The 23142-nt window shown below is 34.4% G+C and overlaps 3 protein-coding genes across 3 annotated transcripts; 1 reads left to right on the top strand and 2 right to left on the bottom strand.

Annotated features, from left to right (window-relative positions):
* Positions 1 to 4983: 4983 nt before the first annotated feature.
* On the bottom strand, positions 4984 to 10448 carry LOC118051901 (pyruvate decarboxylase 1). The gene is made up of 7 exons (XM_035062676.2): positions 9791 to 10448; positions 9436 to 9599; positions 7535 to 8096; positions 6653 to 6741; positions 6443 to 6560; positions 5817 to 6005; positions 4984 to 5412 (listed from the first exon to the last, which is right to left on the bottom strand). The coding sequence occupies exons 1-7, from the start codon at positions 10277 to 10279 to the stop codon at positions 5242 to 5244; spliced, it is 1782 nt and encodes a 593-aa protein (XP_034918567.1). The 5' UTR covers positions 10280 to 10448; the 3' UTR covers positions 4984 to 5241.
* A 2481-nt stretch (positions 10449 to 12929) lies between these two features.
* LOC118051841 (signaling peptide TAXIMIN 1-like) lies at positions 12930 to 13765 on the bottom strand. Its single transcript, XM_035062585.2, has 2 exons — positions 13406 to 13765; positions 12930 to 13255 (listed from the first exon to the last, which is right to left on the bottom strand). Exons 1-2 carry the CDS (start codon positions 13528 to 13530, stop codon positions 13132 to 13134), a joined length of 249 nt encoding a protein of 82 aa, XP_034918476.1. The 5' UTR covers positions 13531 to 13765; the 3' UTR covers positions 12930 to 13131.
* A 545-nt stretch (positions 13766 to 14310) lies between these two features.
* LOC140956069 (uncharacterized) lies at positions 14311 to 18803 on the top strand. The gene is made up of 8 exons (XM_073412238.1): positions 14311 to 14667; positions 15148 to 15756; positions 15841 to 16230; positions 16321 to 16646; positions 16869 to 17468; positions 17603 to 17857; positions 18188 to 18350; positions 18510 to 18803. Exons 1-8 carry the CDS (start codon positions 14311 to 14313, stop codon positions 18801 to 18803), a joined length of 2994 nt encoding a protein of 997 aa, XP_073268339.1.
* Positions 18804 to 23142: the final 4339 nt, after the last annotated feature.

Here is a 23142-nt window from a genome sequence, read left to right as displayed (position 1 = left end):
AAGTTGATTATCATTTTGTACAAGACTGGGTTGCGAAAAAAGAGATTTAGATTTGTTGTATCTCCTCTCAAGATCAACTTACAGATATCTTTACCAAGCCCATTTTCACTACTTCAATTATTGATTTTCAATTCAAGCTTTAGGTAGATCCTCCACTCTCAGCTTAAGGGGACATATTATAGAATGAACATATATATAGGAATTACTATAGGATTATTCCAATGTTGTAGTTCCTAAAATTACTATTGTGTACTGCTATGTACTGCCTCATTCATAAAAATAAGAAAGGTTAACTAAGAGATAAGTCAAGTCATTCTATTATTCTCCACTCATACTTATTATACAAAGTTATAAATTCTACCTGAATTATGAAAATATCAAATTGTTTCATTTAAATACAACTCATCATACTTGATGTGCCAAGAAAAATAAAACAGGGCCAAGAGGCCTAATCCAAATCACCTAGGCTCAGCCCTGGTGAGTTGGGCTGCCTCAAGGACACAACATAGGCATTTGAGCATGCTGTTAACACAACTATAGAAAAACTCAAACTCAAACTCATTTTTGCATTTTTATTTTTATTTTTATATGTATTTTTATATATATTTTCTCCTCCTTTTTCTTTCTTTATACAAATATTTTTTATACATAATCCTATAGACTATTTCAATTTCTTTTACACATAATCCCATAAATTCTACTTTTCTTCATGCAAACACTTTTATTGGACAACCTACACAACCAATTAGATATTATCATCTAAACCAATAAAACTTGCCTATTATTATTTCATAAGAATCTTTCCACATGGCGGGAAATAAATAGTTGTGTCACCTTATGCCCCTCTCATTAGAAAAGGTAAAGACAATTTATGCAATGGGTTTTCTTTATAAGATCTCAGGGACCAGAGCTAGAGAGTAGGATCTGAGACCCATACCCAAAATAAACACAATTCATCTTCTTCATTTTTCTAACTTGCTGAACTTGGTACAAAAAACTCAAATTGATTTAAACATCGGAGTTTTGTTTTGTAGGTGACTCCAACTATAAAAATACAAGCCTAGTCTATGAGGAAAAAGCCCAAAGATTCATTGAAATTTTTATCGACTTTATTAGTGGTCCTATTTGTGGAAACTTGAACAAAAAGCTTGTTCATTCCTTTACAATTTTACAAAAAAAAAAAAAAAAAAACGTTCATAACTAACGGAACTCTAATAAATGGAAGAATGATCGATCCCCCTACTATAAGGACTCTAATCCCCCTAGGAATCCAATAAATCTCTCAACAAGTGCAAGTTCTTAACAACGTTGTTTTAGCTATACAAAAACAACTTCGTGCAATACAATCAGTAAAAAAGTCAACCTATAATATTAGGTGCATAAAGACAACTTCAGTTCTAGGAAGAAATTGGACAAAATAACCTGTCAAGCAGGCACTACACTCCAACTCTCCAAATGAGTTATCATTCCCCCAACAAATCCAAGCCACAGGAATGGCTATTTCTATCAAACTTCTTCTAAACTTTCTAGATGGAGTGTAAAAGGGATATATGAAGTTCGTTCTCTTACTCTATGCATCTCGGGTAAATCACCATAAAAAATAGACAACTTTCATGTAGTTTGTAATTGGATGTAACTGCTAAGATTTTCTCTCGAATAAATAATCTTCTAGTTTATATACTCCCCATTGTAAAAAAATCAAGACACCACAACAAGAGTACGCTAATTCCTGCATACCACTTCCACCTAGGAGAATCTCCACTCTATAACAAAGTATTACATACTTACCTCTCTAAAAATTATGTCACTGCAAGACTAATCTTGACAACTATGATGGCTTTAAAGACTCCATGAAGCACATATAAAATGTCAGAAGCACCCTAAAGCTAGTGATAACAAAAAGTGATGCTATGTGCAAATTGTTTCTTATAACTTTTCATGGATTTTTTTACGATATGATATCCTAGCCTTAAACCTAGCTTCATCTTATGTCTTTTTGATCTTTGTGTGAAACTCATTTCTTATTTCAGCACTAACATCCCTATATAAAAAAAACACTACAGAGTTCTTTGCCATTACACAATAAGATGATGAAAGCATTAAAACATATCTATAGAGATTCAATGAGGAAATGCTAAGTTTAGAGAATTTGCTTGAACCTATCATTATTGAAGCCCTAATCAATGAAGTCTACAACTATTCGTGATGGAAAATGTTATACACACTCCTTAAAAAAATCTTCTTAGGGTGAAATACACTATAGCAAATTATATCAGGATGAAAAAAGCTAGTGTGACCAAACAAGATCACTAACGCTTCCATACACGAGCAGAGTATCCACCACACCATCAGTCTCTAATAAGAACATTTAGAAGCTCAAAAAGCACATTCATGATTGCCTTATATTTTCTAAACTCATAACTACACCTCTCACTACCACAAGAACATACGTATTAGCTATGATTAAAGGGAAAGAATTTGTTTAATATCCTCCTCCCATAAAAAGTAACGCAAACATAAAGAACCCTACCAAGTTCACTGGATTGCTTATCAAATTAACTACAGCCTTATGATCAAGGAAGTCCAAACCATCGACAATGAGCATATACAGCAAGGCAGAGTACATCAGAAACCAAATTCCCATTTCATAAGAAATCAAATCCCCCCCAAAAAGAGCTCACATTAGGGCAGTATTTGGAAATGGCTATGCTTAAAGATTTGCTAATGCCTGCATGAAGAGATTGTCACGAGTCATTCCGGGTTTTCTTGGAACACCTGCAGGAATAATCACAATATCCGATCCCTCTATTGCTTCCGCTAGTTGTTCTACTCCACCAGACCCTGCAACCTGACAAGACCTGGTCAGTACGAGAATTGATGTGGCTAACATCAGCAGCAACACCAGGGGTACTGGCTATATCATAAAGGGAGGGAGAGGAGACTAGTGGGTTTAACATCATAAGCGAAGCTAACGCTGGCCTATGCCACCTGCAGCACCTGGTGTTGTCACTTTGCGTTCGGGGCTACACTCTGTTGATGAGTACGATCAGCAAACGGGGTGCCTGCTGGAGGTGCATGGCCTTAATGCTGTCCAAGATGTTCTTAACATTGCAGCTTTAATTTTGTAGAGAAAGAGGGAATGGAACAGGAATAGAGTGGAAGAAGACAAGACATTAGTTTAGCGTGGGGAACCTTAAAAGGGAGAAGCTTTTAAAGTTGAGATTTTGAGATGGCGAAGTCGCCGCCACTCTGCATGCTTTAGAGCATGAGCTTGTGTACATCAGCTAGAGCAAACTTTGAAGTATGTGGTGATTTACAAGGCTCATGCTCATGAAAAATGGTCATGTCAGCTTGCGATATTGTCTCCAATTATCCAAGGAAGTCTGAAAAAGGACCACCTACCACCTCCATGTAGTCTAATAACACAATGGAATCTCAGCTTGTTAATTTTATAATTTATGAAATTAGTGGAGATATATATAAACTGAGTTAATTTAAAAAAAAATAACGTAATGTAAAGGGGATGGCAAAGGAAGAATAGTTGAACATGGCCGCAAAATCAATTCAGATACAATCATCATGGTCCAAGGACTTAAAAGGATGAACAAGAATTGGCTTAAATTCCATTAAATCGAAGTGTAAAATACAATCACTACAGGATGGAGTCACCTTCGTGATGAATTTTCACTGCAATAACCTTCTCATAAACAGAGAATGCCACTGTTTCATCACCAAACATTATAATCTTTCTTGTAAAATGCAGTTGTACCCGCCTCATCCATTTGTATTCCCTCCCAAGGACTCCAGAAAGTCAAAACATTTCTATGTACAGCCAAATCAAATGCTGTTCCCAATATAACCAGGCAGAGCTTGAAAGCAAATATCTCAATTTTGTTTCATTCTTACCGCCATATCTTGTATTATTTTAAAAAAATAAAGCAACTCAACACAAATTTTATCTCATTTTAAACTTGTTTAATTCTAGATTTCTCAACTAAATTTCAATCAAGATGTTCCAGTTTAATTTGATCTTTTTTTATTTTTTTTTTATTTAATTTCATCATTTAACACTTGATTTACTATAAATTAGACTTTATAATTTATTATGATTTACTTTCTTTATTATTATCTCAATCTTTTAACTTGTGTCACGGGTTTGACAAGTTAATATAGTTAATTCAAGTTTTTTTTATTTATTTTTATAATTGATTTTTTTTTAATTTTATCATTCAACATTTTCAAAATTTGATTGATTATGAATTAAACTGTTATTTTTTCCGGTTTGTTTTATATAAAGTTATCATAATCTCATGATCCGAGTCACAAGTTTTGAGAGCTAAACCGAGTAGACTTAGATCATTTTATTGTGATCTTTTTTTTATATTAAATTTTTACTATTTTTATTATTCAATAATGAGTTTATTGAAAATTAAACTTTATAATTTATTTTAATTTAACTTTATTTGAAATTATAATAGTCTTATAACCTGGATCACATATTTAAAAAATTAACCTTAAAAACTTATTGAAATGTTATGAAATCAAAATATATCATTCCAATTAAAAAACTAAAACGTCAACCAGCAATTGACAACCTTGCTACCTTGCTTGAAAGGGGTGGTGGGAGAGACAGAAGGATGCACGCTTCTGTCTCGTCTCTTAGTTTCTAGCTGTAAGGCATGCATGCTCCAATTTCTAACGATGAAATTATGGTAAGAAATTGAGCTTCTTGTGTTTTACATCAACGTACCTATAAAGTGTCGCTTGAAAATCTCGAGACATAAGGCAGCGAAGGGGCATCAGCAGATATATAATCCATGTGGGATCCATTTCCTAAAGTTGGGGAGGGGGTCGTTTCGGAACTTGCTGTCTTGAGAAAGATGAGCTAGTGACGAACTGATCGAACAGAAGCAGGAGAAGTTCTATGAACAACACAGAGACCACAGCAGAGAAAAAATGAATTGCAGAAGCCATTCATAAATATGAGCTCAACTCCATTTGTAGCTTGCGATATTAAATTAAACCCGTCAACAAGACGACTCATTTAATTCACATCACAGATCCAACTCCTTTCCGTAATTGACAAAGTGACATAACAGGTTTAAAATACAGCATCGATGGGTAATAACAACAGTTAGCCGAAAGCAGTAACAGGGCTAGTGGCAATTTTAACACAAACAATGGAATCCTATCTTGCCACTCAATTCTAGTTATGAAGTAGAATTTATGCCAAGGTCTATATTACTGAGGGTTTGGAGGTCTGCCGTTCGCAGCTGAAACTCGAGATCCCCACTCTAGCAGCTCTTTGCTAGTGTCATCCTTGTGCACAAAAACCTCAATGAAACAGAGAGAGTCCTTTTGTTCCCCTGTTGCTGTTGCTATTGCTTCTGTCAATTCATCCTCTGTGCGCACCTGTATTTCACAGCAGAATTCATCAGAAATCACTCTTTCGGTCACTATTTGCAAATTTAACTGCACAAGTTTTTCGTATTGGTTTGTAGGATGTATATATTGACACCTCCCTGTTCTCTGAGGTTTGCGCTTTGGAATATATTTTTTGGATTAGGATCACTTGCTCTTGCTTGGGTTATAGAGCCAAAGGAGTCAGTAGAAACTACTCATTGCTGCAGTTAAGAAATGATGGGACTGTGGGAACTATAGGGAAAATTTTCCTAACAGCACATTAAAAGTAAGTGAAGGGGAACAACCTGAATTTGGAGCAGAAGCAAAAAAAATTATCAAGGTAGGAGGGGAAACCAAATATCTCAAACATAACTAGGAAGAGTACTATATCAACCAAATCTGCTTGTGCTAACCTTTGCAGTCCAGCATTTTCCTTCACCATTATGTATGGCATTAACAAGGCCAGTGTAGTCCCAGTTCTTTATCACATTGTAGGGACCATCATGAATCTCTACTTCAATTGTATAACCTCCATTGTTTATGAGGAATATGATAGTCCTTTGCCCATTTCGGATCATAGTTGAGATATCTTGAGCTGTTACCTGAATAACAAGAGAAATGTTAACCATATGGTACAACTTCAAATTTTGCATACATCAAAATGGACCACTGATAAGCATAAAGAAGTTATAATGACAACACCATTATCAGGATTCCAAATCTTTTCTTTAGCATTGGTATGGTGGATGCCTTTGTTCAATATACACTGTCGTAAAAATAACTAATAAACAGTATCCTATTTAAATTGCCCTTGCGCTATCTTTATAAATACACTGACAATTTTTATACAAGAATAATTGAATACTGGTCATTATGAGTGACATAATTTTTGACATAATTCGGTTTTTTATACTTGTACAGTCAATTTGTTTTTCTTTTTCTCCCCTTGCTATGTGATTCTTTTATGCAATATGATGGTGAAGAGTTTCCTATCATTAAAGATGAGAAATTTAAGTGTATGTCATATGGTATCACTCACCTGGAAACTCCCATCACCTATGCAAGCAATTACACGCTTATCTTTGGCTGCCTGAGCATAACCAAGAGTTGCACCAACTGACCAGCCAATTGATCCATACTGCATCTGAAACTCATACCTGCACAAAATTGTTAATGAACAGTTACGGACCTGCTAACATTAAGCATAAAGGAGCTAATACTGCTCTTATTAAAGACACCACCAACTTACCCACAATTCTCAGGGAGACGGAGTTTCTGACAGTTAAACCATGAGTCTCCAGTTTCAGCAATTACTGCAGTATCACCCCCTAAAATGTCCTGTTTAATGTTCAAATTTTTTACAAGAATTGGCGGTAAGTGAATAATAATCAGACAGGAATTAATGGAGATTGCTACATCCTAAACATTCACTAGCTAAATATTTAACCAACACTCAATTGAAGTCACCAACCTACACAAGCTAGCGATTCATGTCATCATGGTGGCTGACCCCTATTATTACATAAATAGAAAAATGACAGTGGATGCTCAAACACTTTAGAGGTTCCGAGCATTTTTTTTTTTTTTCATTTCTAAATGAAAAGGAAACAGAGGAAAAAAAACATTGACCAACAGGCAAGATGTATGTTTAGATTCTTAATATTCATGATAAGCATATTAACAAACATAGCAATTGTTTGAAATATCACACAGTTAATAGGCCTCTTAACAGAATCCAGATAGCAATATTGCTTCACATCAATCATTTTGAGCTAGCAATTCATGTTATCTAAAAAATCTAGATATGAAAAGGATATTCATTTAAGATACCTACACGAGCTAGCAATTCACGTCATGATGATGGCTGAGCGCTATAATTATGAAGACGGAAAAATGGCAGTGCATGGACAAACACCTAGAGCCCATAGAAGCAGTTTTTCCCATTTGTATATATGAAAATGAAACAGAGGAAAGAAGCCAGGTCCACCAGGCAAGATACATGTTTAGACTCTTAAATCTCATGAGAAGCATATTAATAAACACAGCAACTGATTGTATGATCTTTAAGTTCATAGATCTCTAACATGATCCAGAAGGAAATATTGTTTCACATCAATCGTTTGAGCCTTACCTGAATGTGCTTAAAGAGTACATTGACCCTAAGAGGCTCATCTTGCACACGCTTCAAAGGAATGCCTGGAGGGACAAAGATACGTCTGTAATTTTCCAAAGCTGTGCTGTTTTTCTTCAGCTTTTTGGCCAACGCACTTAAGAAGTCAGTCATGAAAACCCATCCAAGAGAAGGGCCATTTCCAATAGTCACACGATTGGGCTGCACTATGACTGCTTTCTCCTTCTTGATCAACAAGGAATATCCAACAGAGCTGTAATCATTGAAGATGGGACCTACAAAAACATATGCATCAGCAGACTCCACTATCTCCCCACAGAAGCCGGTGCTGACAGCACCCCAGTATGTCCCTATGAAGTGAGGGTGGTGCTCTGGAACCAGCCCTTTCCCTGAAGGCATGATTGCTATGGGATACCCACTGGCATCTGCAAATTCTACAAAGGCCTTCTGTGCCTTTGCAACTCTAAGGTTGGGTCCACCAACAATGACAGGCTTCACAGCTTTATTCAGGAATTCAGCAGTTGCTTCAACAGCTGCTTCTAATCCTAAATGATTACTAATCCTGCATCAAAAACAAAAAATAACTGCTTCAAAATCTCTGTAACAAGTATCACATATAGATAACAAATTTTAAACTGGAAAAACACAATCCCTTGAGCTTTGATGTGTCCTTGTCTATCAATAAAACTGTTTGCATAATGACATCAAAACAAAGTTTAGTACGGGTTTTTAGAAACAAACTAGTACAATTTTATGAAAAACTAGATTCAGAAAAGGAAAAATTAAATTTTTTTGTCAAATGCAATATTTTTCCATCTAGAAAACTACAAAATTAGTTTTCCAATTTTCCAAATTTGTAATTAGTTTGGAAAATATATTTTAAAGGTTCTTAGCAGTTATCATATTTATTGAATGTCATGATTTTTTTTTTATTAGATATTTAATATAAAGATTTTATTTTTTTGAGTTATCAAGTATAAATATTTTCATGATAATTTTTAATTTGAATGAAATTGAAATTGAAATTTTATAATTAAATTATCATAAATAAAAAATTTTAAGATGGCTATTATCAATCATGGTTTTGGTTTTTATTAAAACTAGTACTAATTTTGACATTTTTCTTTTTTTGATAAAATTTGTCCTTGCTCTTAACAAATAAACATGCTTTTCACTTTCTCATTGAAAAATGAAAACTAGAAAAGAAAACGAAAACTGAGAATGAAAAAGAAAAATGGTTTTATGTTATTAAACATGCCCAAAATGTGTCAATTTCTTTTTCCTTTTCCCTTTTCCTAATTTTCCACTATGGGAGAAATGAACTCTCAACAATCAAATTGTAGGCAATATAACAACTGACCAAAAACTTCTCTAAATTATACGCCATATATGTGCTTATTTGGACCTTAATTTTAACCCCCCCCCCTTTTTTCCTTTTTACCTATTTCAACATATAACAAATTATTTCATAATTTGTTATCCCCGTTTAACTTTTTATGTCAGCATGTTATAGAACTCCAGTGTCTTCTTCATGTTCTTGCACAACTTATTTCTTTCAATTCTTCTTCTAACAAAATAAACTCTGTTTATCAAATATTTTACCAATGAATCATCACTCAAAGCATTTTATGGACAATTCCTTCTATCTGCTCTCCAATGATCATCAAAGCTGTCTATATATATAGTAGTTCATTCCGATCATGCTCCATTATCCACATTGCTTCTAATCTACCATTATCATACTAAAAATTGACAGAGCATCAAAAAGTCATAAATTTTAGTAGAAATTAAACCTGTGATTCTCAATTCAACTAATCAATCCGGTTAAAAGTTCATGATAAACAAACAATATACCCCAAAATCTAAACCAAGAGACCTAAAAAATGAGAGAAAAGACTTACTTAGGTGCCAGAAAGAATGGCACAGGATCCCTAGCGAAAGTAGGATGAGGAATTCCAGGCAAATTACAGCTTATACTAATATAAGCTGGTTTACTTTCCTTCAAAGCAGTAGAAATTGCTGTGTCAATCTGCTCATGTGCATCATCCAAGTTGTTCACCACTGCCTGTCACACGTTACCACCACCATTACCCCATCATGATAAAACACATGCAATACACACTGAAGTTCCTTGTTCACCAAATCCATTACACAAAACATAAACAGGATCCATGCTTTTCATAAACACAAATGGTAATGGATAGACAGAATTGCTTTAGGTATGAATAATTATGCTTTAATTTATTGATCACTTACTTGAATGCAGGTGACAGTCTGAAAGCACCTCAGCTCCTGGGAAAAATCAGGCAGTCCAATAGTGTGATGCAAAATCCTGTTGGTTCCATAATCATTGGAATTGGGCCCACCAACAATACAGATAACTGGCAAATTCTCACTACAAGCACCAGCAATCGCATTAAGCACACTAAGCCCACCTACAGTAAAAGTCACCACACATGCCCCAATACCCTTGGCACGTGCATACCCATCAGCAGCATAGCCAGCATTCAGCTCGTTACAGCAGCCGATCAAGTTCAGCTCCGGCTCAGCTATCAAATGGTCTAAAAGTGTCAAGTTAAAGTCTCCAGGAACAGAAAACACATCTTTAACGCCGATCTCTACCAGCCGCCGAGCCAAATGACGCCCCAAAGTGCCGCTGCAAGCATGGCCAGGAACAGGAGCAGGAGCTGGAGCTGATGCTGAGGTGTGGTGCGCCGATGAGCCAATTTGGATTGCAGAATCCATACTAAAACAACAATCAAGCAAAAATATGAAAGTGGGTTACAAGTTTTGGAGAGAGATTAAAGAATTGATTGCTTTTTTTGTGGGTTTTGTTTTGTGTGTGCGATAATATAGGTTGGGACAAGTTGGGCTTCACTGTAAAAAGAAATGCTGGTTCTGGTTCTGGTTCTGGTTTTTGAAAACCATGGGCATGTGGTATGGCCATGTTGACGAGGAGAGGTCACCTTGAGAGAAAAGTAATAGTATATTAAAGACGGACTATTCTTCGATACCTGTTTTTAGTGAAAAAACAAATTATTTTGTTTCAAAAAGTCTATTATTAAATCCCTATATTCTTATATCTATCTTATGTTAGTCCTTTTATACGTTTTCCATGACAATTAAAACTGTTCATTACCTCAAATATAAATGGAAAAAAAAATCTCAATCTCTCCTAATAAAAATAAAATTTGAAAATTACTAAAAATTCTTGTAGCTTGACCGGGACAAACATTCCAACTTTCCAAAAATGTTTTTTCTTTTATATATATAATAATATATCATCATTATGCCATGATAATTTCACAAGTTTTCCTTTTATTTTATAACATGCAGTAAAAATTGTTTTTTAAGTGTTTTTACTAATAAATATATAATTTTTTAAAAAATATTTTTAATATTAACATATTAAAACAGTTTAAAATAAAAAAAAATTATGAAACTTTATTTACATTGTTGCCGCATAGTAAGACTTTTATGGGCATGAGAAAACTATAATTTGAAAAGTTAAGTATATAAAGTGATTTATTTTTCATCTTGTTCTAGAGACAAATTGAAAGGAAAAAAGTCATGACATGTGCAAAATGATAAACTTGATAAAAAAAAAAATTAAAATATATGATATGAACTAAAATACTCTTTATGAAAAGTTTGAAGACATAGTATTCACACACGATGGCTTTATTAAGCTTTCAAATAAAATTAAAAAAAAAAATGCATGTGAAAAGGTGATTTTAGAGATTTCAAGAGGAAGCCCAATCAACTTCAATAAAAGGGACTAAGATATGATTTTAAAAACAAGAGGTACTAACTTGCAAAATCATAAAAGAACACGTGCATGGTGGGGAAGGGGAGACGAAAAACCAGGGTCTATAGTAACGTTGTGCGTTTGAATTATGTCTGGTTTTGCTGTTGGTATGCTACTTTGATTAGTATTTAATTACGAAGGATATTCCACTGCATGTTCTAGAGCAGAAATCAACAATGGCTGGAAGCTAAAATATAGAAAAATCAGTGGTGGAGACTGTCTGTCGTCGGTTTCTGGTTTTTTTAATTATAACGGTGGATATTTGGGTTAACTTATATATATCTTGATTAATTTTTAAAAATTTTAAAATTAATAATTATATAAATTTTTAGTAATTCAGAAATATATGAGACTTTAACCAATAATTTTTAAAATATAAATTTAAAATTTAAAGAGTTAAATTATAGCTATTAAAATTAACTTCTGTTTTTTTTATCTGAGGCGCACAACGTTTTTTTTGGCTCCATTCACAGCATTGCTTGACGGGAATCTGTTTCCTTAATGTAAACTATGGAGGCGGCTGCCTTGGTTTTTTATGCTACTTGGAATTGCTGTTTTTCCTTTTTCTTTTTCTTTTTTTATCAAAATTATTGGCACACTCTCTGACCAAGAGAGGGAGTCTGGCATTGCCAAAACTCTTTTTATATATAATTTAAATTTATTCTCATTTAAAATTAATTTTTTAATATAATTTTTAAAAAAAAAAACATTAACTATCCAAATCCAAATCCCGACGTATTGCTAATTTTTTTAAGCACGATTTGACACCCCTTGATTGAGTAGCAAGCATGCCTTGGCTTTGTTTTTAATTTTTTTTCAAGGACCAGGTGATTATTTTTTACTTTTTGCTCCTGTCAGCACCATAAAATGAGACTGATAATTATGCACATTCGTGTACGTTAGGGGATAATTAAGCCACTCAGCCTATAAAATCTCTTGTATTTGCGTCTATGCTTCCAGCCTAAATATATTTTTCAAATCTAATCATCCATGGTTTGGATGGATTTCATCATTTGGTTTAAGATTTGAACCTTCTTAAATCTCTTTTTAACCACAAGCCATAGCCACTTTGTTACCCATAATTCCTCGTAGACCAGCTGGTTTTTTTCTTCTTCTTCTTCTAGATGAAGCAGCAGAAGTTGAAAATTGGATGGAAGAGGAATTATTGCGAATTGCAAAATTAATAAGATGGAGACCATAAGAAATAAAGGCCACACGTAGCCTATGCCCTACTGGAAGTTTTCTTTTTCTTGATCATGATCATGACATCCGGTGTGCCGGTATTGGCTCCTTAGAGTAAAATAGGCTTTCCATGACAGGACAATTGGTCCCTCTGGTTCATCTACTAAATTTTCTCTTTTGGGAGAGGAAAATTTCTGGATTTGGAAAGAAAGGAGGAGGAAATATTGTCATCCATGGCGATTGCAGGAACTTTTTCTACTGTGATCTGTTACTATGATCATGATCATGAATTTTAAGCCTACCATCAATCAATATAGATAGGCGGTACCTCTCTTTTTTCAACACAGGGATATATATAGCTCAAACAATATTCATGAAATAAAGTATATAACAAAAATAGCAATGCTTGATATGATCTAAACAAATGTCAAATAATCAAAGGAAGGAAAGTTCAATTTTAGCAGAAGCCACAAGGTGAAGGGACACGGAGGAATCATGAAGAGAGGCCAGAAAATACAGTCATCAAACTACAACCAGTGCTAATCAGCAAAGAATGGAATCGCATATACTGTAAAACAGAAATCGATGACATCTATACGCAAGAACCCTAGCAAGGAATCTTTGAGGTGAACCACTTCATGACCAGGATGGGAGCCTTGATCAACCCCAGTGCGAACTCAACGATGATGGTCACACAGAAGCAGCAAGGGCATACGCAAGACAACACCAGTCTGTAACACACGCGCGAAGAAAAAAAGAGAAGCCGGTTACATGTTATTTCATGGCATTATTAACATCTACTTCCTACACAGGCGGATATTTATGCGTTGTATAACATCAGATTAATCAAACTATAAAGAAACAAAGATAAAGAAACTTACCCGACAATCCATATAAGAACACCGATGACAGAGAGGAGGACAGAGAGGAGAGCAAAGGGTAGGCCTAAGAGAAAGCCTAAAGGCCTGCATTTACAATCATCACCATCGCAGCAGCAGCAACACATGGTTTTTCTTATGAGGACGTTTTCTTGTTTTCGCCGGAAGTCAAGGTTAGAGGTAGAACAAATATATCAACGTATGGCGGAGAGTACAAAAGAATATCAATAAGACAAAGAGCCAAAAACTTTGTTTATTTATTAATATTTGCCGTTCCGCCTTTGCCGAGCACAGAGTCATTGAAAGAAACGGATGACCAACCACCATTTATGCCATATTCCCACGTAATAAGTTCCAGTAGTTTACAGGGATGAATAAAATTTCCCTGTGAGGGAACCGTTCTGCTATTGATTTGCTTTGCTTTGGGATTTCCTTATTCAATGAAGATTTTTCAAATTAACCCAAATAAGCTGAGCTGCTTCTTTATCATGAGAGAACAAAATAATAATAATAATAAAAGGATAAATAACAAATCTTACACACCAGAAAGTGACTGAGTAGGATTACATGTGGACTCATTTCCATATGAATAGGTTTTACCCAAATTATATAATTGCTTCCGCGATGGTGTTACAGCTGGAATAAATAATGGACACTATGCATTCTGCTAAGTAGTAACAGAATGCATGTCACGTGGAAATCAATTAGAATTAGTTAGAAAACAGTTAGTTGTTAACTGTTAATAAGCATGGAATGCATGCTAAGCTAGTATATAAGGAAGAACAGTTAACATATACTACACGAAAAGAAATAATAGAAATCATTCTTCTAAAAATCTCAGTCTCTTCTCTTATTTTCTTTCTTTTCTCCAGTTTTGTTAAGTCAAGCTTAACAATTGGTATCAGAGCATGGCAGAGAGCAATAAATTCAAGACAGTGAATGAAAATTGCAAAAAGCTAGAGACTCAACTACAGAATCATCACTTAGAATGGCAAGAATCTATGGCTGAAAGTAAGGAACGTTGGCTGGAACAAGGCACCCGGATTGATCAGCTGGTTCTACAGATGGAGATAATGTCCTCACAGTTCCAACAATTCATTGCTTCTCAACCAGCAAGAAAGGACATTGGAACTAGTTCTAGAGGCATTTTGGCGACCCCAGGCACTGATAAAGAAACAGGAATGCCTGTTTCAGCTGAAAAAAATGCTCCAGGGTACAGGAATCAATTCAGAAGTGAACAGATGATGGGGCAAGAACTCCATAGGGTGGGATACAACATACCATTACCAAGAGTAGAGTTGCTAACATTCAGAGGAGAGAATCCTCGAGGCTGGTTGCGAAAATGCAGAAAATAATTCAAGATGAATACAATACTTGCACACCAATGGGTAGAAGTAGTCTCATATTACTTAGAGGGCAAGGCAGACATCTAGTTTGAAGGTTTAATTAGGAAGAACGAATCTTGGATAGAATGGGAAGAATTTGCACAGATCCTTTGCAGATGATTTGGCAGCAGAGAAGATAGTGTGGAAGAATTCAACAAATTAATTCAAGATAAAAGTGTGGATGATTACATAGAGCGATTTGAGGAGCTAAGATCATTGATGAGTGCCCTTAATCCATCCCTAACAGAATCTTATTACGTCTCTAGCTTCATTAGTGGGCTGAAGGAGGATATCAAACCAATGCTAAAAATCCTGAAACCTGCAAATGTATTGATGGCATTTGAATAAGTTAAGTAGCAGGAAGAGTCCAATAATGCATTGTCTAGGAGGTCTAGACCAGTGCAGCACAGTAATATTACATTCAACAATGGAAGAGTGATGAGCAATACTCCATCCCCTGCTTTTAATCCCAATCGGATGGAAGGAGGAAGACCTAAACCAGACAGCTTGTTTGAGCAGAGAAAAAGATTGGGTCAGTGCTTCAAGTGTGGAGACAAATATACATCAGGGCACAGATGCAATACTAAAGGCTTACACATGATCGAAGGGGTAGAGGAAGAAGATGATAAGGAAGTCAAAGAGTTCAATGACACTTTGCAGGAGGAATGCACAGAAAGGAGACCGATTGATGAGTTTGGATTATCATTAAATGCATTGGCAAAAAATGATACCTACAACACTATCAGAATTAAAGGAAACTGTCAAGGCAGGGACCTTATATTTCTCATAGATAATGGGAGTACCCACAGCTTCATTGATGAGACTACAATTACAGAATTAAATGTTTCCAAAAGTAAAACCACATTACTAGCAGTAACAGTAGCTAATGGAAACGTTATGTTGTGTGAGATGCAGAGCCCTGGCTTTACATGGTTTATGCAGGGCTATGAATTCAAAGCTAACCTGAGGGTATTGAAATTGGGCAGGCATGACATAGTACTGGGTGTGGATTGGTTGAAGTAGTATTCTCCAGTGCTCTTTGACTTCATTAAGTTGCGGTTATCATTCAAGAAAAGTGACAGAATAATCGAACTAAAAGGAATAGTGCAGAGTTCTGACTTGCACATGATATCAGCAATTAAGGAGAAAAATAGCTTCAAAGATGTGATTGTAGAAGTAATTGGTCAATTTTTTGCTATGGATGTGGAAGAGGACAAACCAACCAAACTTACTGTGGAGATTGAATCCTTGTTAAAGGAATTTGCAGGACTTTTTGAGGAGCCACGAACCCTACCACTAGCAAGGAAGTTTGATCATAAAATTCTACTGAAAAGTGGTTCTCAAGCTGTCAACATTCGACCCTACAAAAGTTCATTCATCCAGAAAGGGGAGATAGAAAAGCTAGTCAAGGAAATGCTTGCTAATGGAGTAATACAGCAAAGTGTTAGTCCTTTTGCCTCTTCATTTTTGTTGGTAAAAAAGAAGGATAACACATGGAGATTTTGCACCGACTATCAACAGCTTAATAAGTAGACCATTAAGAACAAATTTCCTATTCCATTCATAGATGATATCCTTGACGAGCTACATGGCTCCAGGTTCTTCTCTAAACTAGACCTGCGGTCAGGGTATCACCAAGTCAGAATGCATGAGGAGGATATTGAAAAAACAACATTCAGGACGCATCATGGGCATTATGAGTTTAGAGTCATGCCTTTTGGCCTCACAAATGCCCCGACCACCTTTCAAGCATTGATGAACAGCGTATTGGAACCCTTCTTGCAAAAATTTGTGTTGGTCTTCTTCAATGACATCCTTATTTATAGCTCAACCTTTGAGCTGCACCTTGCTCATCTCAGGCAAGTGCTGGAAACATTACAAGTTAACCACTTATTCGCCAAGAAATCCAAGTGTGCATTTAGGGAACAACATGTAGAATACTTAGGGCATGTAATTTCTATCCAATGAGTGGCCACAGACAGAAAGAAGATTGAAGTTGTAGCCAATTGGCCTATTCCACAGACGTTGAAAGAGTAGAGAGGGTTCATGGGATTAGCTGGTTATTACAGGAAATTCATCAGGCATTTTGGAATCATCAGTAAACCTCTTATTGACCTACTGAAGAAAAACAATTATGGGTGGAGCATGCAGGCTCAACAAGCATTCACGGTGTTGAAACAAGCCTTGTGTAAGGCCCCATTCCTCGCCTTACCCGACTTCTCCAAAACATTTATGCTGGAAACCGATGCATCTGATTATGGTTTGAGAGCTGTACTAAGCCAGAAGGGTAAACCAGTAGCCTATTTTAGCAAGTCCTTAAGTTCAAAACACCTAGGATTGTCCATCTATAAAAAGGAGTATCTGGCTATCCTTATGGCTTTAGAGAAGTGGAGGCATTACCTTGAGCAGGAACAATTCATCATCCAAATTTATCATGAAAGCTTGAAATATTTGTTGGATCAGAAAATTCACACTACAATTCAGAAGAAAGGCCTGACGAAATTGTTGGGATTAAGGTATAAGATAGTGTATAGGAAAGGAAGGGAGAACATTGTGGCTGATGCTCTATCAAGGAAAATCAATGACCTATCTGCGAAGGATATTGGGACCTTAAAAGCTATCACTAATATACTTCCTGCGTGGTATGAAGAGGTTTATGCATCTTATAAGAAGGATTGCAGGTTACAAGCCATCATTCTTAGCAAACTGACAAGTGCAACAGGGGAACCTGACTTTACTTGTAAAGAAGGAGATCATGGTTGGCCAGGGAGGACATCTCAGAGCTAATAAAATCAGTACATGACTCTTATGTTAGGGGGCATGCTGGCATTCAGAACACCTACAGAAGGCTTAAGTCAAACTTCCATTGGTATGGAATGAAGGTCATGGTTAAAGAAACAGTGGAAGAATGTGATGTATGTAGGCAGGCCAAGGTGGAAAGGGTGGCATATCCAGGACTGTTACAGCCCCTGCCGGCTCCTGAGGGTACATGGGAGGCCATTACCATGGATTTTATAGAAGGTTTGCCAAGTTCAAAGGGACGAAATGCTATTTTGGTGGTGGTGGACAGGTTCATAAAATACAGGCACTTCATTGCTCTCACACATCCATTTATAGCATAAAATATTGCACAGTATTCCTAGATCATTTCTACAAGTTCCATGGATTGCCTGCAGTTATTGTTACAGACAGAGACAAAATCTTCACCAGCATATTTTGGAAAGAGCTTTTCAAGAAGCTAGAGGTTAAGATGTTGATGAGCAAACCTATCACCACAGACCGATGGGCAAACTGAGAGGGTGAACCAATGTTTAGAAACATATCTTCGATGCATGACCATGCATCAGCCAAAATAGTGGTTTCAATGGCTGTCATTAGCACAGTGGTGGTATAATTCCAGCCATCACTCAGCAGTGGGCATAAGCCCTTTCCAGGTATTATATGGTTATACTCCTCCTCAGAGGGAATGGTTGGCACAAGACCCTACTTCAGTAGCTGCGGTGGAAGAGGTGCTTCAGAGGAGGGCAAACATGGATCACACACTGAAGAGGCATCTGGAAACAGTAAGGAATAGGATGAAGCAAATTGCTGACAAGAAAAGAACAGAGAGGGAATTCAAGGAAGGGGATTGAGTCTTTCTTAAACTACAACCTTACAGGCAAAATAGTGTGGCCATAAGGAAAAACCTTAAGCTAAATCCTAGGTACTATGGTCTTTTTCAGATCAGCAAACGGATTGGGATGGTGGCATATGAGTTGAAACTTCCAGAGGGAAGTTTGATCCATCCTGTATTTCACGTGTCCTTACTAAAGAAAAAGGTTGGAGATGCAACTATAGTTTCGAGCAAGCTGCCAGTATCAGACAAGGAAGGACGAATGAGAATCATGCCCTTAGCCATATTGGATAGGAAATTGATGAAAAAGGGTAATAGAGCATCTACTGCGGTACTGGTTCAATGGTCCAATCTCTACCTAGAAGATGCAACTTGGGAAGATTTGTCTGATCTACAGAAGTAGTTTCCAGATTGCGAAGTAATTTTTGAAGCATCGTGATCAAGCATTCAATCAAGCATTCTTGTGGACAAGAAAGCATTCAAGGAAGGAGTATTGTTACAGCTAGAATAAATAATGGACACTATGCATTCTGTTAAGTAGTAACAGAATGCATGCCACGTGGAAATCAGTGAGAATAAGTTAGAAAATAGTTAGTTGTTAACTGTTAATAAGCATGGAATGCATGCTAAACTACTATATAAGGAAGAACAGTTGACGTATACTACACGAAAAGAAATAATAGAATTCATTCTTCTAAAAATCTCAGTCTCTTCTCTCATTTTCTTCCTTTTCTCCAGTTTTGTTAAGTCAAGCTTAACATACGGAGGTGTCTGAGAAAAAAATAATATTGCAATCTACGGTGGGTCGACGGTGATTTTACACAAAAGGTTTTTTTTTTTTTTTTACTTTGATTTTTTTGTTATTAATTTTTTTTAATTTAATTCTTTGAAATTTGTGTTGATTGAAATTCAAAATTAATAACTTATTTTTATTTTTTTTTATACAGTTATTAATGTCTCACCAAGCAACTCATAATCAAAGTTGATGCTTATTTTTACAAAAACAAATTAGATTTGATTACTTTGCAAGGAATTAAAAGCAAGGAAACAAAATTAAAGAAATTAAAAAAAATCTTTCATTTTATGTTTTTGAAAGAAAAAAATATCAAATTTCAACTTTTTTTTATTTTATATTTGTTTTTGCTGATTTTTTTTCATTTGCTTCTTCAATGTTGGGTTGAATATTAGGATTTGGAGTTGATAATTTATTTTAAATTATTTGTTATGTTGTTATATCAATCACAAAAACATGTCTCACTATTTTTCCATGCTTGGTTTCACAAAAAAAAAAAAACAAATTTTATTATCTAAGAAGGATTGAAAATGAAAAGGTTAAAATTATAACAGTGAAATATTTGAAGGTCCATTTAAAAAAAAAAAATGTGTTGGCACCTCTATGTCCTTTTTGTTTTGTCGAAAATCATTTTTGGCCCCATTAGTTTTGAAGTCTCATGGTTAGGTCCAAAGCTTCATTTTTCTTTCATTTAAGTCATTGAGTTTGAGAGAGAACACTACTAGAATATTGTATATCATTGATGAACACGACATTCATTCAATCAGAAACAACTTTACCAATGAAATCATGGATGGAGAAATGTCATCATGAAACATATCATCAGTGATTTATATTTTGTTAGTCAATATGTTGGTAATATAATCACCGATGGATTTATAGATAAAAATAGTATGCCAAACAAAAAAAAATATTGGTATTAATTTCATCGATAAATCCATTAATGATTATAGTATATTATCGATAGAACAAACACCATTGATAAATCCATTTATGATCATATGCATATTACTAATAAAATTAAACCGTGAAGGAATTACATCTAACTGTGGAATATATATATCCTGTAATTTTTTTCAACTCTTCAGAACTTTCTAGAAGACTTAATCCATCAGACATTCCATTGGTGATTCAAATTCCATCGGATCTTTGTTAGAACCAAAAAGGCAACGAGGATGACCATATGTACCAATAAGGGTGACTAATAGCTGCTTGAGGACATTTATTTTATCTCCCTGGTTGGCCATCTCAAACCTAAGTTGGGTTGTCTTAGCACTAAGCTAGGTCATCTAAGCTTGAACCTATTCTTGTAAAATCATTTGGACAGGCGGAGATTGTTGGCTTGATCCTAATTACAAGGAACCAATAGTCGATACATTACGGTCTACCTATATATCCTTGGTTGTAATGTTTGAGATATTGTAAACCTGATTTATATCGTGTCCATAGGTAGATCCAACCTTTAACAATAAATCTGGATTGATTCCTAGATGGGTCAAAGGACTATCCATATATCTCTCATGCAATTAGGTACTATATGTTTACTAAAAAAAGTCAACAAATTAAAAAAAAATAACGTAAGAAAAGAATTATTGAAATCCAACTTACCACAAACTTCTAAGCTCGGTTATCCACAAGTTGTTGCACCTTTTTTTTTACAGTCCTTTTCGTACATGAGTTTCAAGAAAAAGCTCTACTGGTCATGGACTGTGTAGCCTGCAAAAGTTTGCTGCTATAAATTATACATTTTCATATAATACAATAATTATATATATAAAAATATTTTATAAAACAAAATCTTAACATCTATTTTGCATGTGAAATGAATAGAAGGGATTTGTCAATATGCGTGATAATGAAACCATGAATCTTCTTGGTTTGAATCTTTGCATTAGATTATAACCACCGCAAGAAAAAGGTTGGAAATCCCTCCACATAGCCATATCTTCCAACCTAGAAGACCTTTATCTTTTGCATATTTCTTTGATTTTTTTCTAGGCATCGTACTAGAGAAACACACTACCTAGTTCATAGAAAAAAAAGTATTTGTTAAGATTATGAAAAAAAAAAATTAAAACATTTTAAAAAATATCACAATTTGAATTCAATCTTATCTAATGATGTGGTGATTTCTCTCAGACTCTCTTAGAAAACAACGTCCTTCTACCAATAAATGTTTTCCTTACACGTCAAATTCATAAAATAATTAGTTTATTAAAATTTTAAAAAAACTAACCAAATTAAATATTAAAAAAATATTTATGTATATAAAATTTTTAAAAATATATTATTCTCTAATAACTTTATTCTAAATGTGTCATTTAAAAAAAAAATCAACATTTAGCCTTTGCAGCAACAATGAATTTTTTTTTCTTCTTTCCCTCTCTCCTCGTTAATTTTCACACTAACCCTTGCAAAAATAAAAAGCAGCCATTACTTTGTTATTTCTTCACATTTAGTTCTTGTTCTTTTGATTACTATTTATTATTTTTGATATGATTTATGAAATTGGATTTTGTTTTTCCAATTTCTTCCCCATTCACTTTGTTTTTTATCTTTTAAATTTGATCCTTATTCTTTTAATTCATATTTGTTTTATTTGTGATGATTTTTAAAAGTTTTTTATTTTTTTATATAATTTCACCTCTTTTTTTTTTTTTTTTTTTTATGTATGTAATGGTATTTACCTTTCAACTTTGCTATCTTAGAGGAATTTTGATAATTTATGGTATCCCCTACATAAGTACCATTAACATTAAGGTATATGAACATATTGTAATTAAACAAATGTTTGGTTTGAACATTAAAGGCAATATTCAAGTGAATGTGTAATGTGTCATTATTTAAAAGCATTGACTAAATCATCTTTAGTTATGAAAGTTTATCCAATAACTAAATCACCATTACCAACTGATTTTATATATACATCGCAATTGCGATTTGGAATCACAATTTTATTATTTAATCATTATTATAAATAGCAATTATATTAAAACTTTGACTTAATGTTATGATTTTTATTTAAATTGTTATTTTAAATAGCTGTTCTTTATATTCAAAACAGCTATTTCTCATTATAAAACAAAAATTAAACTGTATCATTCTTTAATAATTTTTAATAGTTTTTATTTTTGTTTTGTTTTTATTTTTGTTTATTTATTTTTAAAAGCTCACAATTATGTGGGCCACCAGTCAAACAGACATGTCTAGAAGATAATCTGCTTCAATGAATTTAGGTTTTCAATTTGAGGTTTTTTAGAGTTTAAATAAAAAAACATAATTGATTGTTTTTTCATGGAGAAAAAATTTGGATCCAAATATTTAAATTTATTTTTAAAACTAAATCACGAACATATTTCAACGCGACCTTAACTCTTATTGAGTAGTGAGGCAGGAACTGGCCCACCAACAATCAGCAAAAGCTTCCTTGGACGAAAAAGGACGGTTGCTCCATCGATGCCGCCTTCTCCAGAAGCCAATCCACGACTGACAGCACGAATTAATGTAAAGTCAATACTCAATAAGCAGTCATGTCACCATTTCACTCTCAGTTCAACAAGCAATGATAGCCGACCATGTGGTCCCTGAAATAATTTCCAAAAAATATTTTTTTATATCCTGTTTTAAAAATATTTTTTAAAAAATTAATTTTTTTTTTATTTTTTTTAAATATTCTTAGATAATTTTAATGCGTTAATATTAAAAATAATTTTTAAAAAATAATAAAAAAATTATTTTAATATATTTTTAAATAAAAAATACTTTAAAAACAACTATAATTATATTCCCGAACATACTTGTATATTGTACAATAATTCTCTGAAGCCAGGTACCAAGAGAAAAATAAAAAATAAAATCTGTAATTATTCTACGCCAAAGACATTATCTTTTAAAAATCTCCCAGGTTTATTATATAGTTTTCCAGCAGAAGATTTAACATTTTCCCGAG

Source organism: Populus alba, chromosome 11 (assembly GCF_005239225.2).
Source record: "Populus alba chromosome 11, ASM523922v2, whole genome shotgun sequence".
Taxonomy (NCBI): domain Eukaryota; kingdom Viridiplantae; phylum Streptophyta; class Magnoliopsida; order Malpighiales; family Salicaceae; genus Populus; species Populus alba.
This window is presented reverse-complemented; position numbering and strand designations above follow the sequence as displayed.

Bases quoted from the DNA above. Each gene is read 5' to 3' on its own strand.
- LOC118051841 (XM_035062585.2), bottom strand. From the start codon at position 13,530: ATGTGTTGCTGCTGCTGCGATGGTGATGATTGTAAATGCAGGCCTTTA. The intron at 13,256-13,405 runs GTAAGTTTCTTT...CGTGTGTTACAG, and splicing joins GTTCTTATATGGATTGTCGG to ACTGGTGTTGTCTTGCGTAT.
- LOC118051901 (XM_035062676.2), bottom strand. From the start codon at position 10,279: ATGGATTCTGCAATCCAAATTGGCTCATCGGCGCACCACACCTCAGCA. The intron at 9,600-9,790 runs GTAAGTGATCAA...AACGTGTGACAG, and splicing joins AGACTGTCACCTGCATTCAA to GCAGTGGTGAACAACTTGGA. The intron at 5,413-5,816 runs GTTAGCACAAGC...TGTGAAATACAG, and splicing joins GAAAATGCTGGACTGCAAAG to GTGCGCACAGAGGATGAATT.
- LOC140956069 (XM_073412238.1), top strand. From the start codon at position 14,311: ATGGCAGAGAGCAATAAATTCAAGACAGTGAATGAAAATTGCAAAAAG. The intron at 17,858-18,187 runs GTTCATAAAATA...GTATAATTCCAG, and splicing joins ATTTTGGTGGTGGTGGACAG to CCATCACTCAGCAGTGGGCA. The intron at 18,351-18,509 runs GTAAGGAATAGG...GGTCTTTTTCAG, and splicing joins TGAAGAGGCATCTGGAAACA to ATCAGCAAACGGATTGGGAT.